Raw genomic sequence first — 25,583 nt, forward strand, 5'->3', positions numbered from 1 at the left:
TCTGTACTGGGGCCTGTGTGGAATCTGTGGGAATGTCCCGCGAGCCTGGGGACAGTGTGCCCGGAGTCCTGAAACAGCGTCTCCCCTCTGGAAGGCAAAGTCCCGAGGGCTCACCGCTCGTGATGTCACAGCACACTCAGCAGAGCCAAGGGGAGCCATCACCCACACCCCCTGGCCTGGACCTGGCAGGCCCTCCTGCCCCCTCTCAACACAGGGTCTGGTTTCCCCGTTGACGACACAGGGGCCTGTGGATGCCAGGGCATCCCGAAGAATAGTAGATCTTCCTGGCTTTCCTACTGGAGCCACCAGAAGTAGAAACTGTAGAAAAGTCAGAAATGCTGAGCGTGGCTCTGGCTAGGGGCTAGCGAGAGCGCCCCCTTCTGCAGTCTCCATCAGGCATGGGAGGCCCCCACCCTGCCCCGCCGCCCCCACCATGCAGACGGACACTCCTAAGTCGAACTCCTATAAGTTGGGGACCATCCTTAGTAGCAAGACTTCCCGTAGTTTGCTTTTGCTTGTTTTTTCTCTTTTATTATTTTCAATTTCAGAGTTAAAATTCTGAGTGCTGAGATTCAACCAGAGTTTAGATTCACATTCCTCTCCAGGGCAGCCATCCTGAAGGTGACCTGGGTTTACATGAGGAAGGAAAAAAAGGGAAATTTGGTGTGACCCAGACTTGCACTCTGTTTGGGGGCATCTCGCCCCAAACGTGAAAGCCTAAACTCAGAACAGGACAGGCTGTGCAATGTCCATCCTGCGGTATTGACCATGGCTGCCGTATGGAGATGGCCTCAGTGGCCACTGAGAGAGGATGGGGTCAAGCAGATGTGATCTGTCCAGCATGGAAACCTAGGAGCCCTGAGGAAAGGAGAAATGTTGCCATTTACAACCAAACAGAGGCAGTGCCAAGGCAGTGCAGGTAGGAAAGCCAGTCCAAGTGAGAGATGGTGGACATTTAAGAAGTCAACAAAAAGACTTGAGTTTCACCATGTTGGGGACTTTCACAAGTTTTTCAGTGCCCTCAGTACAAGGAAGAAACAATCCTAGCTTTTTTTTTTTCTGGATCAAGTCAAACTTCAATGGTGGTTGAAAAAGGGAGGTTTTATTGCAATGAAAATCGAATAGCTATATCATTGATGGGATGGAATGAGAGGGAAAGAGGGAAAATTAAGGAAATGAAATGAAATCATTGGGATGAACATTTGGGAAGTGAATAAAATGAAATAGATGGCGCTGCACGGGAAAAGATGCAGGGAGGCATGAAAATGGTCGTGGTGAGTGCTGTAGGCATCAAGGCAAGGTGGAGGCTGCTGGAAGGAGAAGCCGCAGGTGCTCGTGCAGGGAGAAGACCCAGCACGGGTGTTTGTCCACCTGTGGGTGTTCAGGTATGGCTGCTGGGAAGGTTGAACCTAACCCTCAAGATGCCCTTCCTGTGGGATCTTCCTCCTTGCTAGGGGGCCTGGTGACTGGAGGGGCCCACAGGGGTTTCTGGACTGCTGTGGGCTATGGGAGCAGCAGCAGCAGAAGTAGCAGCAGCAGCAGCAGTAGCAGCAGCAGCAGTAGCAGAGGCCACCGTTTGAACGCCCCTCAAGGATGCCTGAAAGTTGGCCACGAAGTGTCTCAGGTGCATATTCTCCTCCCTCAGCTGCTGGGCCATGGAGTGGGTGCACAGGGCAGGCATTGCTCTCTGCTCAGCTTGCTGTTGGTAGGACGCGCTGATGTTCCGTAGAAGAAGCTGGTCCTCTCCAGCTCCAGCTCCTTGTCTCATGCCACCTGGTGGTAGAGGCAAGAGGGCCAGCGAACTGTGTGTCCGGATCCTGGGTGTGGATGGCCAGGCAGTGGGTTGGCTGGTGCCCTGAGGTGCTGAGCAGCTGGTGCACAAAGCCTCAGTGGAACTCGGGCAGCATCTGCAGAGTTCGTCCAAGCGGGTGGATGTCCCCGCAGGGCTTGGTGTTGTCTGACTACAGAGAGGCCTGTTGTGCCTTGAGGCTCTGGAGCTGCCAGGTAAGGTTCAGGAGCTTTCCTCAGCCAGTGTGGGGAGCCGCCCTTTCTTGCCTCCTGCAGAGCATGTGAGGGAGGCTGCAGCCCAGAGGACCAGGTCCACATCTTCTTGGGACAGAGAGCCTGTGAAATGGGAGCCGGTGGCCTTTCTCTCTACCTGTCCTTGGGAGGAGCCTGGATGTGCCTGCCTGCCCTACAGGCCTTTGTCAGGCAGCCCAAGGGTGCTGAGGACTGTGTGGGCCAGGCCAGAGTGGCCTGGAGCACCTGGCACAGGTGTGTCTGGCAGGGCTGTCATTGGGCCCCAGCTCCCATAGGGTGTGCACACACGTCTCCATCCCTCCCTCTCGGGGGACAGTGCCTCCAGACCTTGCTGCAGACCCAGGTTCTCCTCCACTACTCCAGCTGCTAAGGTCTTCTCCAGCTGGTGATCTGGTCCTGCGAGGCCTTCAGCTGAGCTTTGGCAGTGGTCACGGAGGCCCTGAGGGCTTCTGCCTCTGGCCTAGGAAGAGAGCCTGCAGCCACCTGGAAAGTGGGGGCTGGGGATGCCTGGCTTCTCTGGGCATGGACAACAGGGTCTTGCTGGGCCGGCCAGACCTCTGGGATCTTATTCAGGGTGACCAGGCTGAGCAGTCACAGAGGGGGCACGCTGGCCTCCTCCGCAGGGGACTCCGGGCTTTTCTGGCCTGGTACGCTGTGTCCGCTCTGGTCCTGGACCCTGGGGCAGGCTTCCCCCTGAGGCCGGCCTCCTCTGGACAGCTTCCCTGAGCTTCCTGCCAGCAGACTGCACTTTAGGAGAAGACCCACAAAGGTGACACAGACCAGCAACTGCCAGGGAAGCCCCAGACTGGGGTCAAGGCCTCCCACACAGGGTGCAGAGCAACCCATGGTGGCTCTATCAGCTGCTGGGAAGCCGTGGTCGGGGGTAGGCAGCAGGCACTCACTGACTCCATGGAGCCCTTGAGCAGCCAGTGCCCATTGGAGACATCCCTGCTCCTATGGAATTCTGAGGTGCATTGGGTCTCCAACGCAAACCGGCGCCAGGCAACGGGGCAGACCATTATCCTGGGGGCCTGCGGAGGGTGGAGGGGTCAGGAGGGTGGGCTCAGAAGCTTCCAGAGAGCAATGCTTCTGCCTGCTCTGCTCCCTACACTGACATGGGTGGTATGACCCATCCAAGCGGTGACAGTTGGCACGTGGACAGGCTGAGTGCAGCCTGGAGTTTGGGCCATGCAGCCAACATGAGCCTCAAAGCCGTGTCTCTGTAGGTCTGTCCAGGGGTCCCAAGTAGCTGGAGGCAGGAACGTGCAGGTCTGCAGCAGCCAACCCAGCCTGGAAGCTCAGACTTCCTTCTCCTAGAGCCTGGCTGGCCCAGCTGGTTGCATTCAGACATCCCCAGTTCAAGTCCACATGAAGCCAAGAAGCAGAGATCCCCAGCCCACCTGGGGGGAATGGTTCTTCAACTCTGGCTTCCCCCAGCCCTGCAGTGCGCTCTGACCTGCCCTCACATCTGTGTCCTTGATTGCCATTCCTGTCTGGTCGTTGTCACTGGGCCCGGTGCCCTGTCCAGTTGGATTGTGCCACACCAGCCATCACTGCCTTCAGGGATCTGAACGAGTATCTGAGGCTGCCGGGGGCAAGATGGAGAAGGGAAGGCCCTGGATGCTGGGCTCTCCCCCTGAAGGCAGGGGCAGAGGGAGACCCACCTGTGCCATCTTGTCCTCCCCAATAGAAGCTTCTGAGATCTGCTGAGAGGAATTGGGGCCAAATGGGACCCTGCTTCCTGCCTCAATCCTGGCCGGGCACAGCCACAGGCCAGCGTTTGGGACTCCTTTCTTACTTACTGCCCCTCTGCGAGTTTGGGAAAGCTGACCAGCTGGCTTTTGTGACATCAGTGAAGTCACCTGGCAGCGGCTGCTTGGATTTGGAGTTCACTGTACTGGGGCCTGTGTGGAATCTGTGGGAATGTCCTGTGAACCTGGGGACAGTGCACCAGGAGTCCTGAAACAGTTTGTGCCCTCCTGAATGCAAAGTCCCAGTAGGTGGCAGTGATGTTAACTTTAAATTTTCTTTAAGTCAGTAATGTAAGAAATTTAATGCTAGATTGATTTTGTATTCTCTCACACATCTTTTTATTCAGTCAATCAGTGAATCAATGAATCAATATTTATTGAACTCTTGCTCAGCCAACACACGTAATTTTTTGGGAGCTCTGTTTAATTTCTCCTTGGGACCCACACTGGCCCCAGAGAAACTAATGCCCTACCTAGGTGGTCAGCATAGATAGCTTGCTGATCCCTTTCTTCACACTTGAATAGATTGAGTTGGGAGGTGTGCAGTCCCTTGAAGATTTTTTCTGAGGTCACAGGCAGAGATAAAGACTATGGTTTCAAAATAAAAAACAAAACAAAACAAAACAAAAAAAAAACTATGGTTTCAGCTGCCTTTTTTGCCTAAGGCAGGAAAAGGTTATTGGACAGCTTAGACTAAAGGCTGCTCTCCAGGCTTTCCCCCAACCCCCTAGCCTCTTATCAGGTGGGAGCCAAATAAGCACTGTCATCACTGCCAAATAAGTATTTGAGCAAGGGTATTTGCCAGACTGAGACCAAGAAGGGCTGGGGCAGGTCCACTGGCCATTGTGACCTTTGGCTCAGAGCAAGTGAGCAGGCTTCTATACTAGATGATGAATCCACAGGATGGACCATGAGGACAGATGGCCTCTGGGTCTTTCCAGGATGAGTGGTCATTCCACGCATTGTACAGGATGTTTCTCAGAGCAATGTTGAACTTGGTGACCCCAGCCCCTTGGTCCTTATCCTCTCTCCTCCCTGCTCTGAGTCAACTTTCAAAGAAAACACCAAGCAGAGAGCATCTCTCTTAGATTCCCACCCTTTGGGTTTTAATTTTATGCAAGTCAAAGTACAGACTTTTCCACTGAGAACTGGATGATCTTCTCAGAAGCTACCATACCAGTCTTAGAAGTTACCAGATCAGAAATCTATCAAACTGTCAATCACTTATAGCCTGGAAAAGTCAGGTCCAGTTGAGCCAGCTTCAAAAGAAAGTCTCAAAGGGTGTTTCTGGTGGCATCACTCAGTGGTGAGCTCTGCAGATGTGATGTCTGTTGGAGCCCTGAAGTCATGTGATAAACAGTCGTAGCCCCTGCCCAGGGGATGATGCCTGTCAGGCTGGGCTTGGGCAATTTTCTGAGCTGAAAGGAACCGGAAGAGAGGCAAGCAGAGATTCAGAGCTGAAGTGCAACAGTTCTTAAATATAGCTCTGGAGTTCCCTACACTGGCAGAAGCTGTTATTTTAGGGAAACAGAAGAAACGCTGAATGTTAAATATGATGTATCCTTATTGGGATAAACAGATCAGTTGGAATTCAGAGCTAAAGTATTCAAAATTGGCTCACATTTGTTCATTTTGTGATGAGGAAATTTAGACCTAGCACTATGGGGAGACTTAACGACGTGACAGGCTCTGGGCAGAGCTAAGGATGAGGTGCCAAGCTGGGAGAGGTGATGATGCAGTACAGATCTCCCAACTCTCTGTCCACCACTCTCTGTCCACTTGGATTCCTCAGAGGCTCCATGTGTGACAGTGGCTGAAGCTCAAAGTGCTTATAGTATGGCCCTCAGAGGGACCCCCATGTGTCTGTCTGATTGCCACAAATAAAGGCAGCCCAGCCTTGAGTGACAGCAGGCAGTGCTGTTGTCACAGCAAGGATGTCCCATCAGGAGGCCAAAGAGAGGGTGGGCACGGGCTGCGGTGGGGGGTGGGTGGGTGGGGTGTGGTCCTGGTTCTGACTCCCTTGGCGCTGTGACCCCAGGCATTTAGGGTACTAGTTCTCCCAGGTGTCAGATGGTGCCATTGTCTTCACCTGTGATGCTCTTGACCTAGGGCTTGGGAGAGTGGGGTAGTGTCTCCTGGGGACCTCAGCAAATCTGTTACAGACACACTTCCATGAAGGGGAGGTGCCACATTCCCCACCCTCACTTATGTGCAGCTCCTGTAGATTGGGAACTTGGGAGCAGAAGTGAGAGGCCAGGTAAAACTATATAACACACAAGGCAGGAAGACTAGGAAGGGCTGTTGCTCTGCAGCTCCACTTGTACCCTTGTACTGCTGGGAAGGAGACACGGAAGGAGACACTGGGAAGTGACACATGGGTGAGAGACTCATGGGGAGGCTGACCATGGCAGCCCTTATCTTGATGTATCTCCTTTTGTCCCAGCTTTCTGGGACATGTCACTGGGCTCCACATGTCACAGGAGAAAAAACGTGGGGATAAAGAGAGCAGGAAAAGGAGGAGATGGAGGGGAGAGGAAGCAGAGCATTATAGTTCTTTGGAGGCACTGAGTCTACAGTGAAAGGATTTGGTGACAACACCCTCTCCTATGGTTCCCTGCCAGAAGTTGCCTTGGACTTGCTGCAAACTTTCAGCAGCCCCACTTCAGGCTGACCTACAAGGGGAAGGGTAATTTGGGGTGTTTTATTGGAAAACCCTTCTTAGGAACTTTCTTCTCTCTCTCTGTATGCACACTAATTCTATTAAAGAACTTTCACATTGTCTTTATGTGATGGGTGGCAGATCCATTTAGAGTGCGTAAGTTTTAGGGTTCATGGATGCCCTTTGGTTGCCAATGAACAAATCCAAAATAAAGGTCCCTTCTGTGGGCTTGTGGGTGGATAACACCAAACACTCCCAGCCTTTCATGCTCAGGGAGGGCTAGATGGAGTTGAAGGTTTCCAGGATTTGATGTTGATGGAATTTAGTTACTATGTTGCTAGAAATGACTCAACCCCACCACCGCAAAGTCTGGATGCTCCTCATGTGCCCTCAGATAGGTGGTCCCTCAGTTCTAGGAGGATGCTTAGCTGCCAGCCCATTTTCCTCTGGAGTCAGTCCTGGTTTTCACCTCCCATCTCCCTTATGGGATTGGACCCTCTGGTCCTGGGAGTGCTGTGTGTTGTAGATTAGCCCCAGGGCATGGGTGGATGCATGCTTAGCCCCAGGTATCTGGGGTGCACTGCTACAAAGGTTATGCTGTAGCTGTATGGGAACCATCCAGAACCCTTTGCAGCCATGTCATCACCACTGAGGTCATGGGAACCAAGCAGAAGGCAAGCCCTATCACCTTTGTGAAGCCACTCCCACACTCCAACTGACTGGCTTCTCTCCTTCTTCCAAGCCATTTCAAGGCCATTATGGATCTCAATTTGGTTTTGCTTTGCATTTCAGTTTATCTGAGCTAGTGTCTGTCATTCTGCCTCTTCCCACTATTCCCTAGGTTGTGACCTTGAGCACAGGCACTATGTCTGGTCCATCCTGTTGAGACTGCAGTCCTCAACAGTGGGAAGTGCACACATATCACTCACTGCATGTCACAGATGAGAAGACATGGGGATAAAGAGAGCAGGAAAAGGAGGAGATGGAGGGGAGAGGAAGCAGAGCATTGCAGTTCTTTGGAGACACTGAGCTTACAGTGAAAGGATTTGGTGACTCAGAGCTACCTCTTGCTGAGCGGAGGAGGTGGGTCTCCCAGGGGATCCATTATCAACAAGGAATAGTCAAGTGCTGTAGCTCTGAGGAACGTGGGTGGTGCCTTTGTGGGTTACCACATTGTGCCATTGTGGGTTACCACAGAGGCATTTGTTGAAGGGGTGTTGTTTGTTGGTGGACTACAACCTGATAAGCTCTGGAGGCAGAGCCAAGGCTGTGCCTCTTTCTAACTGTGTGGCCTTGGGGGAGGTCTGTCCTCACATGGAAAGCAGGGACCACAGCACTTGTCTCTAAGCACTGTGAGGGTTGGCTCCCACTGTAGTATCACTGTTCCAACTTGAACTTCAAGCCCAAGCTACTAGGTCAGCTCCAGGTCCCTACAGGAAACCTCCCAGTCCTTCCCACCTCGCTGCATGCTAGTGGACAACTTTCAGCTCTGAGGGCCCTACTGCTGTCAGGGCCAGGGGTTTCTTGGGAGAGAAAATGTGACCTACGCTGCTCAGAAGGCCTGCTGCTCTCTCAAAACCACCGAGGCACATGGATCCTGTGTGTGGATGTGACCAGGGCAGGGTAGGTGGGGCATCTCCACCTGCTAATTCAGGGCAGCAGCAGGGAAGGTCTTGGCCTCTGGGCCTCAGGGGCATTGACTGACACAAGGCGAGTCCCTGGGTCCTCTGGATGAGGGAAGTGCACTCTGTACCACTGGGTTCTGAGATGCTTTCTTCATACGCATGCCTTATTCCACCTGAAGATAAGGAAAACCATGTTTTTTTTTTATTTTAAAGTAATCAATTCTATATACTTTCCTCTGTAGGCTCTCTTCCTCCAGAAGGAGAGACCCACTCCCCCAGGGCCTGGCTGCCAGGCTCCCAGAGAGCAGGATCTGAGGCTGCAATCCTCTTGGCAGGTCCTATCCCTGGTGGTCAGAGCCCCTGCTCTGACAAGTTCCATGGTGGCAATCAGGCAGGTCCGGATTCAAGTTGGGGGGCAGGCCCCTCCTCTTAATAGAGTGGCAGGCTAATACTTACACAGGGGTATGAAGTGCTGGTGCTATCTTTGGGACCCCCTGCGTGGCCATGATCTTTCTTTACTTACAACTCTAAGCATTCTATTAAAACTGGGAATTCAGGGCCTCCCCGGTGGCGCAGCGGTTGAGCGCTGGGTTGAAAAGCTGCCCGCGGCCTCTGCGGCACCGGTTTGATCCCCAGCTGCTCCCCTGCCACCGGAGGAGGGTCCCACATGGCGCGCAGACCTCTCCTGCCGCCCGCTGCTCCCCTCAGCAGTGTACTTCGGTCCTTCTGCCTGCTCTGCTCCCCGCTCTGGCTCTGGTGAATTCTCTCACCCTCCCACGCTTCTGACAGTACCCAGTGCATGTATAAACAAACAAACAAACAAATAAATAAATAAAATATGCCTCTATATAAAAAAAAAACAACTGGGGAATTCAGACCCAGTGGTATGGTAGACAATGAAGTAGGAGTGGGGTGCTGGGTCCGGGTGTGGCCCTGATATTAACCAATAGGATGCTCTTTAGTCTGTTTATTTTTTCAGGCTTAGTTCCTCATTTGTTACACTATGTGGTTGATAATTGGTGGGAGTCAGGAAGGCAAGATCATTTTTAAACTAAATAAAAAATGCAGGTCAAATGCTTGGCACAGAGCATGGTGTTGTCTAATGCTAGCAATTGTCCTGGTTCTCCAGCCTTACCATCCTGTGCCCTCTGGAAGGAAGCAACACCACTGCCTGGGGCTGGCTACCAGCAGAAGCTCCTCTGAATAGGGAGGAGGAAAGGCCCTGGACGACCTTACGGGAAGAGGAAAAAGTCTTTCTGAAATCCTGGGAACCCAACCCACCAACTTCCAAAATCCCCTTTCCCTCTGCTCCTCTTCCTTATTATGTGTTTATTTCCTGGGCTATGGAATACTTATGAACCCGGCTGAGGCGCGTTTCTGTGGGTCTGCTGTTCCCCTTCCTGGCTTGACAAGAGCATCGCCTCCAGGTGTTGAGCTTTCTGTGTGTAGATTCCAGGCTAAAGGTTTCAGACATGTTTGTTCTTTACTGCGGCCACCGGAGGGAGACATAACTCCTGTTTTCTAGAAAAGGAAAACCAGGCACAGAGAGGTGAAGGAACTTGCCCAAGGTCACAGAGCTAGGAGCAGAGTTTGGCTCCAGGCTGCTGGTTATGGAGCAAAAGGAGAAAAGCCCCATGGCTCTGAAGCAGTGGAGGTTAGTAGAGCATTAGCTTTTTTGCTACACTTTTCCAGGTTACATGCTCCCCCACCAGCACCGCAGGACGTGGACCGCCGGGGAAAAAAAAGGGGGGGGTGTGGGGTGGGGGACAGGGGAGGCCAGCAGCTAGGTAAGAAAATCCTTGGACACAACCTGGATTGCTTTCCCAGACCGGCCCCAGGCCACACTGCCTCTGGGTTTGAAGGTCCCTCAGCCCTTTTAGCTCCCAAGGGCCACTTGTATGAGTGGACAGGGAGTGGGGAAATGGAGGAGGGGTACAGGCTGGCTTGCGGAGGGCGAAGGGTTACTCTCAGGGACGCACAAACGGGTTAATATTTTGACTTTTCAGCCTCTGAGGTGCTGAACAGATCTATCTTTGGTGGTCCCGTGTGCTTTGCTCCATCAGCCGCCCAATTTTTTATGGGCTCCTGCCCATCGCAGACAGTTGCGGCGCCGGGCCCCTCGGCGCGAGTCTGCACACGCACTGGTCTCAGCAGCTCTCCGTTAGGCGCAGCTGTGGGAACTTGAAAACTAACAAACTGAAACCGAAACAGCGCGACGCCCAGCGTCGGGGCGGGAGCGCAGACTGGGAGCAAGGGAGGGGGGTGTGTTCACTGCGGGGCGGGGCGGGGGCGCCTCGTCGCCCCGCAAGACCCGGGACCCCGCGGTGCCCAGCGCCCGTTCTCAAGCCTGCTGCGGGGCTTCCTTCTGCGCTCTTTTATAGGGCAGGAGAAGGGGTGGGAACCCAAGGGTTCCGGGAACCGGGCCCCCAGGAATGGGAGGAGTCAGGGCGGGGCCCGCGGAAAAGCAAAGGGGAGCCCCAGCTTAGGGCTCAGAGGGCCTTGGGGCGTCTGGCGAGATGGCGGCGTGCACCCTGGGGCGCGGCGTGGGGCAGCTCTTGGGCAGCCTGCGCGGGCACTTGGGGCAGCAGCTGTGGCTGCTGCGCGGGGTGAGCTCGCCGCGCCGGGCGGCCTCGGGGCTCAGGGGCAGCGTCCCCGCCTCCGCGGCCGCAGCGCTGCGGGGCTCGTACCAGGAGCTGAGCGCGCAGGCGGTGCGGGAGCCGGCCGCGTTCTGGGGGCCGCTGGCTCAGGACACGCTCGTGTGGGACGCTCCCTACCACACCGTCTGGGACTGCGACTTCAGCAGTGGCAAGATCGGCTGGTTCCTGGGAGGCCAGTTAAACGTATCTGGTGAGTGGGCTGGGAGACACCCCAAACTTACGCGTGTCGAAGAGACTCAGATCGGGTGCAGGCATCCAGGGGCCTGGCAGATCACAGCATTCCTGGTGTCCCTTGCGCACCCCACCCCGCCCCCAACCCGCCGGGCCCCTGAGGCTCCAGCCGGGTCCCAGCTGCAACTCCGCACCCCGACTCCACTTTGCTCGGAGCAGCCACAGTCTGCAGAGACTCGGCCCGGGGTCCGCTTGGTCTCCCAGGTGCTGGTCGTGCCCCCGCTGGGCTCCTTCATCAGCCTCTCCAAAGTTTAATGACGGGATTGCCCGCACTTCTGAGCACAAGTCCGTGTGGGAGCAACCTGCGACTCCAGGGCCAGGCTGCGAGGCAGAGGCGCCCCAAGGAGAGGCTCCCTTCCCGCACCCGTGCAAGGAAGGGAGGTAAAAAGCCAGAAGTGCCTGGCTTTTGTGACGGCCAGCTGCTGAGTCTGCCATTCACCTGGGGGAAAACCCTGTTCATGTAAACAGAACGAACTGTGTCAGTGGCTCTGGGTTTTCCTAGGAATCCGTTATCTCCCAGTGCTGGCCTGGCCGGGGAGGAAGCAATGGCGGGACCTTGAGTTAGGTTTCAGCTGTGCCCCAAAGCCCCAGGGCTTACTTTAGACCTGTTGGCCATGGTGATCCCAGAAATCAGTCCCACCAGCCATTCAGTCTTCTGGGATCTACTGAGATCGAATCCACTGCTGTTCGTTAAGATTTTGGATAGAGCCTGGGGTGGGGTAGGGAGATATAACACTGTGTCCCCTCCCCACCCCCTACCCTGCCACCCCCCAGTAAATGGGGGTGGTCCAGGAACTGGAGACAGAAGTTCTGGGATTGGGGGTCCTGGGAAGGAGGGAATTTTCAGGTAGTAAGGATGACCAGAGGGGCTGTACTTCAGGGAAAATGGGGTGTAGGTTGGGTGGGACCTGGGGCTGTTCAACGAAGGACTTGATGATCTTCATGGCAGGGGTGTGCCCTGGCCAAGTCCCAAACTTTGAGGTAGGATGTCTCACACAACCCCTCCATTTACTGGTCCCATTGCTGGACTCCTCTGAGCCTCCCTCTACTCATTTATAAAGTGGGGGTGACAGCCTGTTCGCTAGGCTGGTTGTGAGGACAGAGTACCATAAGGTAAGGAATGGGGCTCTCCCATTATTGACTATCAAGTAGTAGTGACTTTATTATATTCAAAAATCACCAAAAATTATAGATGTTTAGTATATTACAGTTATTATTTCAAACAAAAAAACTCAAGGGAACTTTGCCCCAGATTTTTTTTTCATATTGTATACTACTTTGCTGGCTTAATCAGAATGAGTCACTTGCTAGATAAGTGTTTTCTCTAAAATTGAGCCAGCAGCAAGTGTCCTTGAACTAGTGGGGACAAAGACAAAACAAAAACAAAACCACAAACCCTTAGACTTGCAGAGTTGGTGGAATATGCTCTGCCCTGGAAGGGGAAGAGAGTAATTTGCTGAAGGAAGGGGGCAGAATGTGTGCAGCTCCTGGGGAAGCTGCCTGTGGACCCTGGAGACATTCATGGTTGGTTGAAGCAGCTGCAGCCTGTCAGAGACAGCCCTCATGAGGCAGCAGCGGGCACTATGTGAGCCTCCTTCCCTGGGTTGGGGTGTGATCAGCAAACAATTCTGTCTCCTTTTCCTTCACTTATTTGTCCTGAGGAGATAGCCTTTATGGCTGCCCTACCAGAAATTGAGCTTCAGAAAACTGCCTTGTAGAAAAAGCTTTTTTACTGCATTCTCACCTCAAATGTGTGATATCTATCAGCAATAGCTCTGTCCCTTGCCAGTGCCTGCAAGCCAGAGGTGACAGTAGGAAAAAGGACCAGATCAGTTTGTGGCTGCTGGAAGCCACCTAGAAAGTTGTTGAATAGATGAGGTGTTTTGGCCTTTCTATGTGATCATTTGCGTGATGACGGCTTATTTTACAGGAGCGTTATTCTGGAAACTCCTGGTTACCCCTTCAGGAAGATCTGTACCAGCTGTTATCAAAGTATGGTCCCTGCAACAGTAGCATCAGCAGCACCTGGGAACTTTTGAGAAATACAAGTTTTTGGTTCTGAATCAGAAACCTTCGGGTGGGGCTATATATCTTATTTAAGTAGCCCATCAGGTGCTCCTGAAGCTCTCAAGGTTGAGAACCACAGGCCTATTTACCCCAAAGGAGGATAGATGCAGGTACTTCTGAATTGGGTGACCTGGCATTAGTACCTGGAGGTGACTGTTAGGCTTGGTGGTGTGGTACAGGTCAGCATTTCTAGGTGTGTCTTTAATCATTCCTACTTTAATCATTCCCTTACTGTTGTTTGCTTTCCCCTTGCTGTTCTTTGCATGTTTCCTCATCTGAAAATAAGGATAGGGCCTCCCTGGTGGCACAAGGTATTAAGATGCAACCTATGAAGCTATCCACAACCACTACAGCATGAGTTTGATCCCTGGCCAGGGAGCAGTCCTCATGGTGCAGCAGACCTCTCCTGACTTGCCTGCTGCTCCCCTCAGTAGTGTGTTTCAGTACATCTTTCTGTTCTGCTCCCCACTCTGTCTCTGGTGGGTCCTCTCCCCTACCCCCTATATCTCTGGTCTGCACCCTAGCTCTTGTATGCATAAATAAATAAATCTTTAAAAAAAAAGAAAATAAGGATAGTATGTAATTGAATTCTAGTTACTATTGTTGCATATTCAACCACCCCTAAGCTTCTGGAATAAGACAACAATGTTTTTATTACTCTCACAGATTCTGCAGGTCAGGATGTTGGACAGGGTCAGCCAGGATGGCGCCCTCCTGCTCCCCACCTTTGCTGCAGTTGTGATCTTGCTGCTTCCTCCTCTCCCTGGGACCTGGGCTAGGAGTATAGCCCATGGTACCTAAACAGGGTTTCTCAGAGCCTGGTGCCTCTGAGAGTGAGTGAGCCAGAGGAGTTGGTGAGCAGGGGTTTCGGAGACCTGGGCAGAAGCTAGACTTGTGACCATCTGTGCTTTACGTGGAGACACCTTTGTGAGCACTCAATTAGAACACTCTTTTCAAGTGTTCAGCACTGTCTTTCGTGTGTTATGCTTACCCAATCCGTGACCTTTGTTATTTATTAATGAAGTGGGTCGGGATAGGGACATGGCTGTGACCTTGAACCTGATCTTCAGCTATGTTATGGATAGTGGTGTGTTTCTTCTAAATAGAATCACACAGGTTTGCATCTGATCAGCTGGGACATGAGGAAAGCAGGCTGTCAGACAGGTGACTCAAAGCCCATCCCTGATAGCCAGGTGGTCGGGTGGGGTCATTGTGTCAGAGCCCTTCTGGGCAGGAGAGGGTGGACTCCACCCCTGTCAGTGACTCACTTCTATTAGTTTTTTGTAAAACTGCTTTGCAGAAAGTTCTAGAAATGATTCTTTTCAGTCTGAAATTTGGCACTGTCCTCCATGGGTCTCAACAGATGTTTTTGCTCAATGCATGAGGAAGTTGCAAATGCAGAATCAGAGTCATGACATGTGTTGCTTTCAAAACACACAAACTATTTTCTAAACAACAAATTCTGAACGCTATTTTTTAAAAAAGTGTGTGTTCTTACATTCAAGCAAAGCTATAGAGAAACTACTCTTAACCAAGTGTTGAACACAGGTTTCTTGGCTGCCTTTTAAAACACTAGCTGTGACAATGGAAACCATTTTACTTTTTTTTTAATACTCTGTGACATTTCTCCAATAACTCAGAAGGCAAACACACTAAGGATCATGAGATGACCACTCCACTGCTTCATTCTTTTCTCAATGATTAAAGTAACATGCCCAAGGTCTTTCAAGGAGCTGTAAGTAAGAGTGTAACCCCAGGTCTTAGGAGGAGGTTCTGCAGAAGAGACTGATGGCTCCCCAGTTGTCCAAGGCAAGCCTTACTTTAAATAGCAGATGCTTCTGGAAAGTTGGCAAATGCAATTTTGTGACTGATGTAATATCTTAAAATGGGCCAGGGAGATTTTCTATTTAAAGAAAGTCCATTGTGAATCGTTCTGTGAATATTAACTCCCTTGTTTCTTGTGATTCAAATTGAAGTTTTGTGTGTGGGTTCACTTAAAGTTGAGGGGGAGGGATGTATTTAAACAACTGATAAGAGTGAAAATGCCCACCTAAGTGTGTACAATCTTTATAATGGAAATGATCATCCTCTTGTGATCTCTAAAAAAAAAAGCAAAACACCTAACAACACAAAACCCCAAGCTCAGGAATCACCAGCTGGCATTTGCTTAACTGCCTGCAGAGCTGGGTCAGACCCTGGACACAGTGCTTAGCTGACCATGACTGAACCTCAGGTCACCAATGTGAAGTCATCAGTGGTCCCATAGTTCAGAAGTAGAAATAAGGTCTCCTACTCATATGCAGAAAATGCTCCAGTGCCTTAGAGGATGGACTGTAAATCTGTATATGAGAAGATCCACACTGGGGTAAATCTACTTGCTCAAGGTTTTTACAACTAAGAGAACCATGGTACTAAGAACCCTGCTAACCTTCCCCGTGATAGAGAAATGAATCTTAGGGACCTGGACCCTCTCCTTAGGCACCTTGGGACACTGATGGGGGAGGGCATGAGCAGAGCTAGCTTTGTGTCCTGGAATGGGAACCACAGGGCAGAATAAGGAAACACTAAATGGTGTGGGCCATTGAGTAGTGGAAGGGGGGCACTCCTCCTGTACTGGGAAATTGGGAAAAGACTTGACTTAGGGGTGGCCTTTGAACTGAGCTTTAAATTGCCCTAGGTCTTTGCCTAACTCTTCTCGCTAATGTTTGGAAAAGGAATTGTTTTTGTCCCACTGCCCAGTTTTTTGGATGGAGTTTTTTTTTTTTTTTTAATGCAGAGATGAAAGATTTTCTTCCTTTCTCTCTCCTTTCTTCTTATTTTATTCCTTTTCTCTGCAGTTGAGGCAATGGCAGGGACCATAAATATGTGTTAAAAAAGTCAACAAACACATGGCATTTTAGGACCATTATCACCTCAGACCCTGCACTGTGCTTTCTCTAGGTGAATGGGTCATCTGAGTGTCACCATAGCAGCTGTGGACAAAGATGGGAGTTATTCATCTATGTTTCCCTTGGAAACGCTGCCACACCACCTGACCCTGTAACAGGGAACTCTGAAATGATGCCTAATTCTTACAGTCACCACCAGCAACCGTTCCCCTCAACTATGGATAGGAGAGTGATATGTAGATTAAATAACAAGTGTGTCTTTGATGGTTAGTGAGTGGTTGACCAGGGGCCTGACTCTAGAGTGGAGTTTTGTTGGTGACTCCAGGCTCCATTTTCTGCAAGGACATGGCCAGATGTTTTGGAGGATGCATGTAGAGGAGCACATGCGGGTGTTGCTACACACCGTCTGCCAGCTTGAGCTCCTGCATTAGCAGCAGTGTTGCCCCTGGGGACCCTGATGAGGAAGCTTGAGCACTGGCAATCCTCAGTGGAGGATTTGGGTGGGCTCCCCACAATTTCTGTGCTAACATTCTCTGGGAGTTCTGGGGGATCTAGAGTCACTGATTTAGGCCCCAAAGACACTTTCTTCTTGAGGGCTGGGACTGTAAAGATCAGAAGCTCATTTCTTTCCCTTGGCATGGGGCTGATCTGGTGTCATTTAGACTTGAATGGTTGTTTGCTCAGGGTTAGGATGCATGTGGATAAACACAAACAGGATGTCTGGCTCTTGCCCACAGAAGGGCAGCAAAATATAAAAATCTCAGGAAGAGTAAGAGGAGGCACAAAGGAAAGGAAGTATGCTAGGAAAGAATGAGAGCAGAAGACTGGAGCCAGGTGAATGGAAGCAATGAGGGGAGTGGGGCAATGTTCCCCAGGTAGAGAGAAACCGTGCAAAAGCCCTATGGCAGGGGCACTTACCAGATTCATCACAGTCAGCAGGGCCTTGGCAGTCACTGTCTAATTCCTCCCATGTGCAGGAGAGACACCTACGGGACACTTTACCTGGGGGTCAGGACATACTTTGGATGCTGTCAGTTCTGCCCCATGCTTGTATAAACAAGGTGCAGGATAACCTGCTGGACTCGGAGGCTGTAAGGGAAATCACTAGTCTTGAGCCCTGGCTACCACAGGTGCAGGCACTGTGGGGAGGTGAACTCCAGTAAAATATCTGCATTTTCCTTGGTAGGCTTTGCACAGGTCACTGGACCACCAGAGCACCCACAGACTATTTCCCAAAATATACCTGAGCCCGTTACTTTTTGGGGTGACTCAGAGGGTCCAACTCAGTTGGAGCAGGTGTGTCAGAGTGTACACGCACATCTCCTGGGGGCTTTCTGGGGTTCGGTCTGGGGTGGGGCCAAGAGTTGGCATCTATATCCAGCTTCCTGGTGATGCCCAGAGCAGCACAGTACTCTGAGGAGCAATCATGTACCTGTGGAAGCAGCACCCTCCTCCTGCTGGGCACTGAGGGTCTGGGGTCCTCAGCCTGGCATTTTGGAGGCAGTTGTGACCTGCCTAGGGTCACTGTTTCCTGTTCCATCAGTTAGGGCCTTGCAGTAGGAGTTGAGGGTAGGGAGTGGATGGTGGGAAAAATAGGGATTTAGGGAAGGGGCCCCTGCTGAACTTTGGTTATCACCTCAGCTTGCAGGCCAAGGTGTGGCCTCATCTGCTGATTGTTTAAGAGAAGCCTGGAATTTGTGTCTTCACTGCGAAATCTCTTGATTTTTAAACTTTGGACTGGGTTGAGACACAGACCCACTAATGTGGGTTTGGTGTGCCATCAAGTCTCTCCTTCTCAGTTTGTCGTCTTGCTTTCCTCTTTCATGGCTGGGGTATTTCTTCCCTTCTGTTTTTCTAGTAATTCAAACAACCGTCTGTCATTAGCAGTATTAGTTATTTTTTCCATGACATTTATCTTCAGCCATTAATTTTTTGAGGTATAATTAATGCACCTGGACATTGGGGTGATTCTGAGAGACCAGGCAGCAGATGGCTGCTGGCCCTAAAAGCTGTTTGTGATATTCATTTCCCTGCTGATGGGGAAGTGAGTAATGGAAACCTGCCTGTGGGGCTGGTTGGGAGGGGTTCTGGGATTAAGCAACCTGTTATGCGCACCTTGAAATCAAGAGTCATGAACAGGATGTTAGCAAATGAACACGATCCCATTAATCTGCAGGTTTACAAGATTACAGGCAGAACTGACTTGTTTTGGGCAGTCATGTGACCTGGGCTTGGGTAATGGAGGGGGGAAGGGGAAGAGTCTTCCGGAAAAACAGCCTGCCATTTCCCCATAGTTGCATCATCACTTCTTGCAGCAGAGGCTGGTTTGTAAGGTGCTGGCTGGACACCCAAGAAGGGGTACCACCTTTGTCCTGGATGGCATCTCTACCACACTCCAGAGTCCCATGCATTGAAGGCCTGTTTGCATTAAGTATTTGTTCCAAAGGCTCAGTCTGTGCTTCCCAGTGCAGACGCACATTTGAACCACCCAGGGAGCCATGGGGCTAATTGGGTGAGTGTCCCTCAAGTGATGCCAACCTGTGTTTGGGGTTGGGACCATTGACATGAAGCACCTGCGTTAGAGAGTTCCCAGTGAGATCCTGTTTGTGCTGTGATGGTATTGTCTTGGCAGGCTCTGACAATCTCCCTATTTTTAAGGAGGTAGAAATCTCACCTTTGAGGAGAGAAGGATCCTGTTCTGCACAGAGTATCATAAGCCACAGCAGACAAGACCCTCCCCTGGTTTCCACTCTAGAAGCACTAAGTGTAATAACAGCCATAAACCTGTTTCTGTGCAGTCAACTGCTTGGATCGACATGTTTCGAAGAACCCAGAGAGCATCGCTTTAATCTGGGAGCGAGATGAGCCTGGAACTGAAGTGAGAATCACCTACAGGTACTGTGTAAACACTGGTGGCACCTGGAGCCTCTGTGCCACACTTTCTGGTAATGCTGGCACTGAACACCTCTGTGAGCCGGGCTGTTAGTGGGAGCAGGATGGCCCAGTTTGCCGGAGGCCTGGCCTTCAGCTAACCTTGTCAACACTGGGTATCTTTAGATTCACACCGAAGAAACTGGGTCTTGGGAAGCAAATATGGCAAATGTTGAAGGCAGTGGCCTTGCACAGCCTGGTGTGCCTGTGTCTGCTCTGGGTGAGGGCTGTCTGAGTAGCAGGAAGCATGTTTCAGCCTCAGGAATGTTCTCTTATCCCAGGACAAGTAAATGTGAACACAAGCTGGAGCAATGCCCAGCAGCCCACACACAGCCTCTTACTCTGTGCACTCGGGAGAGAGAGAGATGATAAACACATTGAGTCTTTTAAAGAAGGGGTAGACGTGACATTTGTGTTCTCTGACTCTCTATGCAAATTCTTCACACATTTTCCATTCCAAGCACCCTTCACTTGCCATCTGTGCATCAGGGAATTTGAATGTGCCCAGAATGAGTGACCTTCTTGCAGGGAACTGCCTTGCTCTGAGGTGTCTGTGGTCTGTCCCTGCAGGGCATTGGTTTGGCATCCTCTTGGGTGAAACCCACTTTGCTTGAGACTGAACTTATCTGCAGTGCCTTCTCGGACCTTCTGTAAGTCTGAGTCTTGTGTCCTGGATCATCACTCCCTACCTCCTTGAGCATTTATGAGCATGCTCACACTGCTAGTGGGAGGCTTAGGGCTTTTCCTATCTGATGACTGTATCACTCAGGACAGGCCAGCTAGGTTGTAGCAACACCCCCCCCCCATCCCCCAACACAGGGCAGAGTATGACTGTGGTCACTTTAGGTGGAATTGTCAGACAAATCCTCTCTGAGGAGGTGATATTTAAGCTGAGGTCCCATTCACAAGAAGGAGCAACTGTGAGAAGTTTGGGGAACATCCCAGACCCACCCAGGTGGTGCCAAGGAGGGGAGTAATTGGAGGTGTCCTGGGAACAGAGAGTGGGCGTGGGAGGCTAGGCCGATGGGAGTGAGGGGATTGAGCTTGACGGGGTGTTCAGGGAAGCAGGTGTAGGCCTCTGGGAATGGTATTCACACTACTGCCACTTGGGTAACTTAGGGGCCAGCGGACAACCCTAGTTTTCTGTTTGTTTATTGAACTCAGGTTTTATCACAGACCAAATTCCCCATACCTGATAAAACTGTATGCAGGTTGTCTTTGGGCCACAGCAAAGTGACATTAGTTAATCTGTTGCTCCAGGTGGACACCATCCACTCATCCCTCCACCTCTCCAGCCCACCCCCAACCAGTCACCAGTCAATAATGGTGGTTGCCTCACCACTCTTCCCATATTGAGAGCTTGGGACCTGCAAGATACCTCCCCACCCATGCTGCAGGATCATTACCTGGGAGCTCTGACTCCACTGAAGCCTGAGAATGGAGCTCTTGGAAACCAGCTACATCAGGATCCTCGGCTTGGGGGTTAGCTTGCAGGACAATCATTAACACATCTCGTTCCTTAGATCATCTTAGAGCTTCTAATATACCTTAGGGTCCCTTAGTAACCAACAACGCCATAATCCTCAGTAGGAAACCACTGCTCTACTCACAAGAATCCCCACTATTTTCCATAGGTCCAGGCAGACACGTGTGTGTATGCACACATGGGCATGTGCACACATGCACTTGTATATAGACATTGTAAACGTGCTCATTCATCAGTTTCTATGTCTTGTTCTTTGTGTTCAGGGATTCATCCCAGACACAGGAGGCAGGTGTGGTCCTGCCTCCTGCTTGGGAGGCCGTGACCTGGGATTATATGCCTGGGGGTGGGCTCCCAGGTTGCCTTCAGGAGTCTGATATGCTGGGTGGTTGTGTGTATTTGTAACTCACTAGTGGGTGCCAGTTCTGAGGTATACACTTAAAGGGTCCAGGCTTTGGGGGTGCATTCAGCAGCCAAAGTGGGCCTTGTGCTGTGGTGGGGGTCTCAGAGAAGGAGAGCCACAGTGGCAGTGATTATGTGGAGGGTCCTCCTTCAGATATGCAGTGCTCACCTCCTGCAGAAAAGCGACGTGGCCAGAGCTCTTTGATTGGCAGAGCAGCCTTCTTCAGCCCAGAGAGGTGCTCAGAGCTGGCTTAAGGAAGCCATCTTAGGATCCATAAGTAATAACCAGGATGTCCCCGCTCAGGACACCACCCCTGAGCTCCTCTTGCAGTGCCTGTGGCTTTCAAGGGCAAGGGCTGCAGAGGCCAGCGGAGGTGCAGATAACCTGGGAGGCTCCCTGAGGCTGTGTGGCCAGATAGCATCCGGCTGTTATTTCCAGCTGTCCCTGTGCTTCTCCAATATCGTGCCTGTTGTCGAAGTTGTCTTCTTTTTTTTTTTTTATTAAAGATTTATTTATTTATACAAGAACAAGGATACAGGCCAGAGGCGCAGGAGGGTAAGAGGATTCACCAGAGACAGAGTGGGGAACAGAACAGGCAGACTGACCAAATACACTGCTGAGGGGAGCAGCGGGCGAGACAGAAGAGGTCTGCCGTGCCATGTGCCCCGAGGACAGCAGGGATCGAACCGGCACTGCGGAGGCCCCGGACAGCTTCACAGCACTGTGCTCAACCACCTGCGCCACCAGGGAGGCCCCCTCGAAGTTGTCTTCTTATCTCACTCAAGTAGGCAGATTCTAGAGGTCCCCTGGGAAGCACAAATCCCCTTTTTTTTTTCAGGATAGTAGTAGTGGGTTCTTGGGTAGATTCATGAGATGTCAAGCCTTCAGTCTGCCTAGGCTAGTGTAGACTCTCCCTGCCTGGATCCTGGGGGTTTGATCAAGAATTTGCACGGTGGGAATGGACCCTCGGTGTAGAGTGTAGCAAATTAACCTGTGGGCACTTAACCTGTGGGTGCCCATCTGTGGGTGCCCAAAAACGGAGGGGAGAGCAGTGTGGGGGAAGCTCATCTTTTACCTGAGGTTCTCTGAAGAGGGATCTGAACTTGAACTTCACCCCTTTTAATTAAGCCATAAAACCAGGTTTTAGTTCTGTCAAGTTCTGTCATCTTGAGGCCCATCACTCTGGGCCTCAGTGTCCTCATCTGCGCAAGGAGGGATTAGATGAGACCAGAGCTGTGCTAGCACTAGCGGGTGCAGGTCAGTGCAGTGGTGAAGTGGGTTGTGAAGCAGTAGAGCAGCACCTGGTGCCACACTGTGCCAGGCAGGGCAGGTGAGGTCCTGGGTGTGCGCAAGAAGTGAGCTGAGTGGTTTTCACTGTGGGCCAACAAATTTACCTGCTGGGGGTGATTCCTATAGCTACTCCTTCTTAGGGGTTGGGGTTGTGCGCAGTGAGGACACCCCATCCAGAGAAGCAGAGTGGAGGTCAGGCCTCCCTCCACCCTATCTGTTTCACAACCTGTCCAGTCGAGGGGGTCAGCTTTGTCCCTGGACATGACAGTCAGGGAAGTGGTGTTATTGAGACTACATGGCCCAGTGCATAATGTGGAAGGTCCCCTGGGGGACACACATGATGGGCTCAGCCCTTCCGGGATCCCCTCTGGAGTGACTAGACCAACATACCTGGGCAAGGGGAGCTGCTGCTTGTGGAGGTCTTGCAGACCTGCAGGCACCTTGTGGAGAGGCTTGTTGGTGTTCTTGGCTACAGATGTCTTCAAACAGGGCCACTTAGTAAGGACAAAACAGTGGCCAGTCTCTGTGGGCTCCACGGGTGGACAGCAGGCAGCCTCACCATGCACACACCTGTGGGGATAGACTTTGGGGCGGTCCTGTGGAGGCTGGGTTTTGAGAGGCAAAGGGGGGAGAAGGTGTGGTGATGCAGGCAGAGGTGCAGCGCAGTTGAGTGCGTGGTGGGGTGCAGGCCCAGGCAGGAGGCCCTGCTGCATGCTTCTCTGTGCCTGGCTATGGGTGACTTGGCAAGTCATTCCACCTTCTGACCCTCTGATTTCTCCACTGCAAAATGCAAATGTTTCTTCTCTCTTGAGTGGCTGAGTGTCAGCAGGACCCAGAGATGAAAGCCCAGAAAGGTGGCATCTGGGAGGATGAGGCTCTACATCAGCTGCAGGTGGAGGCCGTTGAAGGAAGGTCTGCAAAGGATTTTGGAGTAGAGGAGGGGCTTCAGGGCCTGGAGGTGTGGGGTGTTTTCAGAGTGAAGACACACAGCTAAGTTAACTTGGGAGAATAATCAAGCCAGCTGAGAGCCAGCCCCTCCCCCTTCTTGTGTGCCTGACCTTTGCACCTTGATCTTCTCCTCAACCTCAAATCATTATTTAAGTGAGCAAACTCCTTTATTAAAATATCAAGGGAAAAAAATATCAGGGTAATGAGAGAACCCTTAACTGGCATAATGGTTTAGTGGGTGGGGTGCCTTGGGGTGAACAGCCCATGATTGGCTATGCTCCGCAGGACAGGAGCCTTCTGTCACACAGGGCAAAGTCTGTTTGCTTAATGGGCTGCCCAGGAGGGAGGAGAGGCCAGTTTGTTGCATCCCCCACCTAAGAGGAGGGCAGAGCCCTGGGCAGTGCTTTTTTCTCTGCTGACCTCTGACTAACTCCAGTTGCAAAACTTGTTCTGGAATCTGCATGCTGACTTCCCAAATCTGATAGAAATAGGTTTCTTGGAATGTCTGGCCTTTGACCAGCACCTCTGGGTCCAAACCCAGAGATTGAGAAGCATCTTGAATCTTACTGTATTTGACTGCTTGTTTTTCTTTGTCCTTCTGGGAGAGCTAAGGCTCTTGGGATATCATCTTTTGTGATGGCCACATCCTGAGACTACAGCAAGAATGACCACTGTGAGTCTGTCGTGAGGTCAGGGAAACCTCCATGGTGGGTACTTTCCTGGGTGAAGAGGGCATAAGTTTACTTGGAGGAACACACATAATCTGAGGTCTCCCTGGAAGCTGATCCCTTTTGCCATTCAGGGCTTGTGGGGGTGGGCTAGTGGTGAAGGGGCAAGCCTGCCAAGGGGCCCTGGGTAGGGGCCTAGCCACTCGGTGAGTGTGGGGAGTGTGGGCTCCTGAGGGCAGGGAGGGACTCAGGCTCCTGCTGCCTGTCACTTGGAGATGAGTCTTTTAGGGCAGGACTTCTGTTCCTGTCTTGCCTTTCCTCTCCTGTTTCTGGAAAATCCAGACAGCAGGGTAGGCCTGACTCACAGCTTTGCTGTGGGTGGTTCTGTGGTATCATGTGGCCCTGCCAAGTGTCAGTTCCCATCAGGGCAGCATTTCCAGCACAGAGGCCAGTTGCTTGAATCTTCTACTCTATCTAAAAATTCTCATCAACTCCTGGTCTTGGGGTGGTTGGGGTACCTCTTCATTCCAACCCCTTCCCACTGCAGAGCCAGGTGGACTCAGAGCAAAGGTATCTTGGTGAAGCTAGACTGATGTTTGATGCAGAGTTGAAAATCAGAGCCCAACTAGAAGGTGGGGAGCCCCTGGCTGGCTGGGCCCAGCATGGTGCAAGCGGTCCCTGGGGAAGGTGAGGGTGCACAGCTCTCCTACTGGCCCTTCCAGCTTGCAGCCTTGATGTGCTGACTTCAGGTGCTAGCTTCAGGGCAGGCCTGTCAGTGAGGATGACTAGTACATGGGTGCCGCCCACCTGGACCTCTATTCCAGTGTTCTGCCATATGTTTAGCCTCCGATGCCCACTGAGATGGACCCCTTCTGTTTGCTGCCAGGAATCACTCCAGGGAAGATTAGCAACCAGTGAGCCAGGTTGGGGATGGGACATCCTAACTCTCTGACCTCCTGAAGTCATACCTGATGCCACAGCTTGGGGCAGGCCCTGGCATCTGGGCAGGAGCTGACACTTACCTGGTCTTAGTTTGTGCTCGTGGTCCCCCTTGGCTCAAAAGACCAGGACTTGCCCCCAGGAGCTTCGGAGGCTCACCCACCTGGAATGACCAGAAATAGGGGTTGAAATCATCTTTGTCCACCTCTGGTGGAAGCACCAAGGAATCTGTCTTCTATCCCCATCCCCAAGGAGGCTGCGGTGAAGGCATAAACATGGCCCTTGCTGCTCTGTGACTCAAACTTGGTGACAGGCCCAGGCTGTCACCTGTGTAGACAATATGCCCCTTTGCTTTCAGACCAGCGTGAGGCATTGCAGATGTCTGTCCCCACCCCCACCCCAGAACAAGCAGACACACATTAAGTGCCAGTACCAGCTTAGAAGGAGGGGACTCATCAGTGCTAGAAGGCTCCAGAGTGCCCTGGGGGAGAGGAAAGGGATGGATGCAGAAGAAGGGGGGGGGGGTCAAGGACCGTGGCATCTGGTGCAACTGTGGGATGGTAAGAGCAGAAAGTAAATGTGCTTGAGGGGTTCTGCCAGCCTGGGGTGCCATGGAGGCAAGGGTGTTCCCTGTGGGTGCCAGGGTGGTGGGTAATGGATGGGTGCTGCTCAGAACAGGGACTCTCCTACCTTTATTGTTCTCTGACCCTTCCTGTGGTCCCTTTTTGGTCTCATCTGAGCTTGGTAACAGCAGGAAGTCTAGTTGGGTGAGAGGCTTGACAATTTCCCATCAACAAATCCAGTCAAACTTCCTCAGAGAAGCCTGGAATGAGTTTCTGTGCCATTGACACATGGTGGATTCATTTGCTCCCTGTTGAGTTCATTTGTTCCTCATTGAGTTCAATGAGGAAGCATGAACATGGAATTTAGAAGAAGGCATTTGGCATCTCATCCTATGCAAATGTCTGCAGAACTTCTTTCATGGTCTCAAAACGTGACAAAC

The 25,583-nt window shown here is 51.7% G+C and overlaps 1 protein-coding gene across 1 annotated transcript in view; it reads left to right on the forward strand.

Moving 5' to 3' along the window:
• The first annotated feature begins 10,373 nt into the window (after positions 1–10,373).
• ACSS1 (acyl-CoA synthetase short chain family member 1) overlaps positions 10,374–25,583 on the forward strand; it is a 48,909-nt gene continuing 33,699 nt past the window's right edge. Inside the window, exons 1-2 of the mRNA XM_037493690.2 lie at positions 10,374–10,922; positions 18,717–18,813. Coding sequence (XP_037349587.1) covers positions 10,592–10,922; positions 18,717–18,813 — 428 coding nt within the window. The 5' untranslated portion in view covers positions 10,374–10,591. The remainder of the gene's footprint in view (positions 10,923–18,716; positions 18,814–25,583) is intronic.

Source organism: Talpa occidentalis, unplaced genomic scaffold (genome assembly GCF_014898055.3).
Source record: "Talpa occidentalis isolate TD23 unplaced genomic scaffold, MPIMG_talOcc4v2.1 talOcc4.10, whole genome shotgun sequence".
NCBI classification, from domain to species: Eukaryota; Metazoa; Chordata; class Mammalia; order Eulipotyphla; family Talpidae; genus Talpa; species Talpa occidentalis.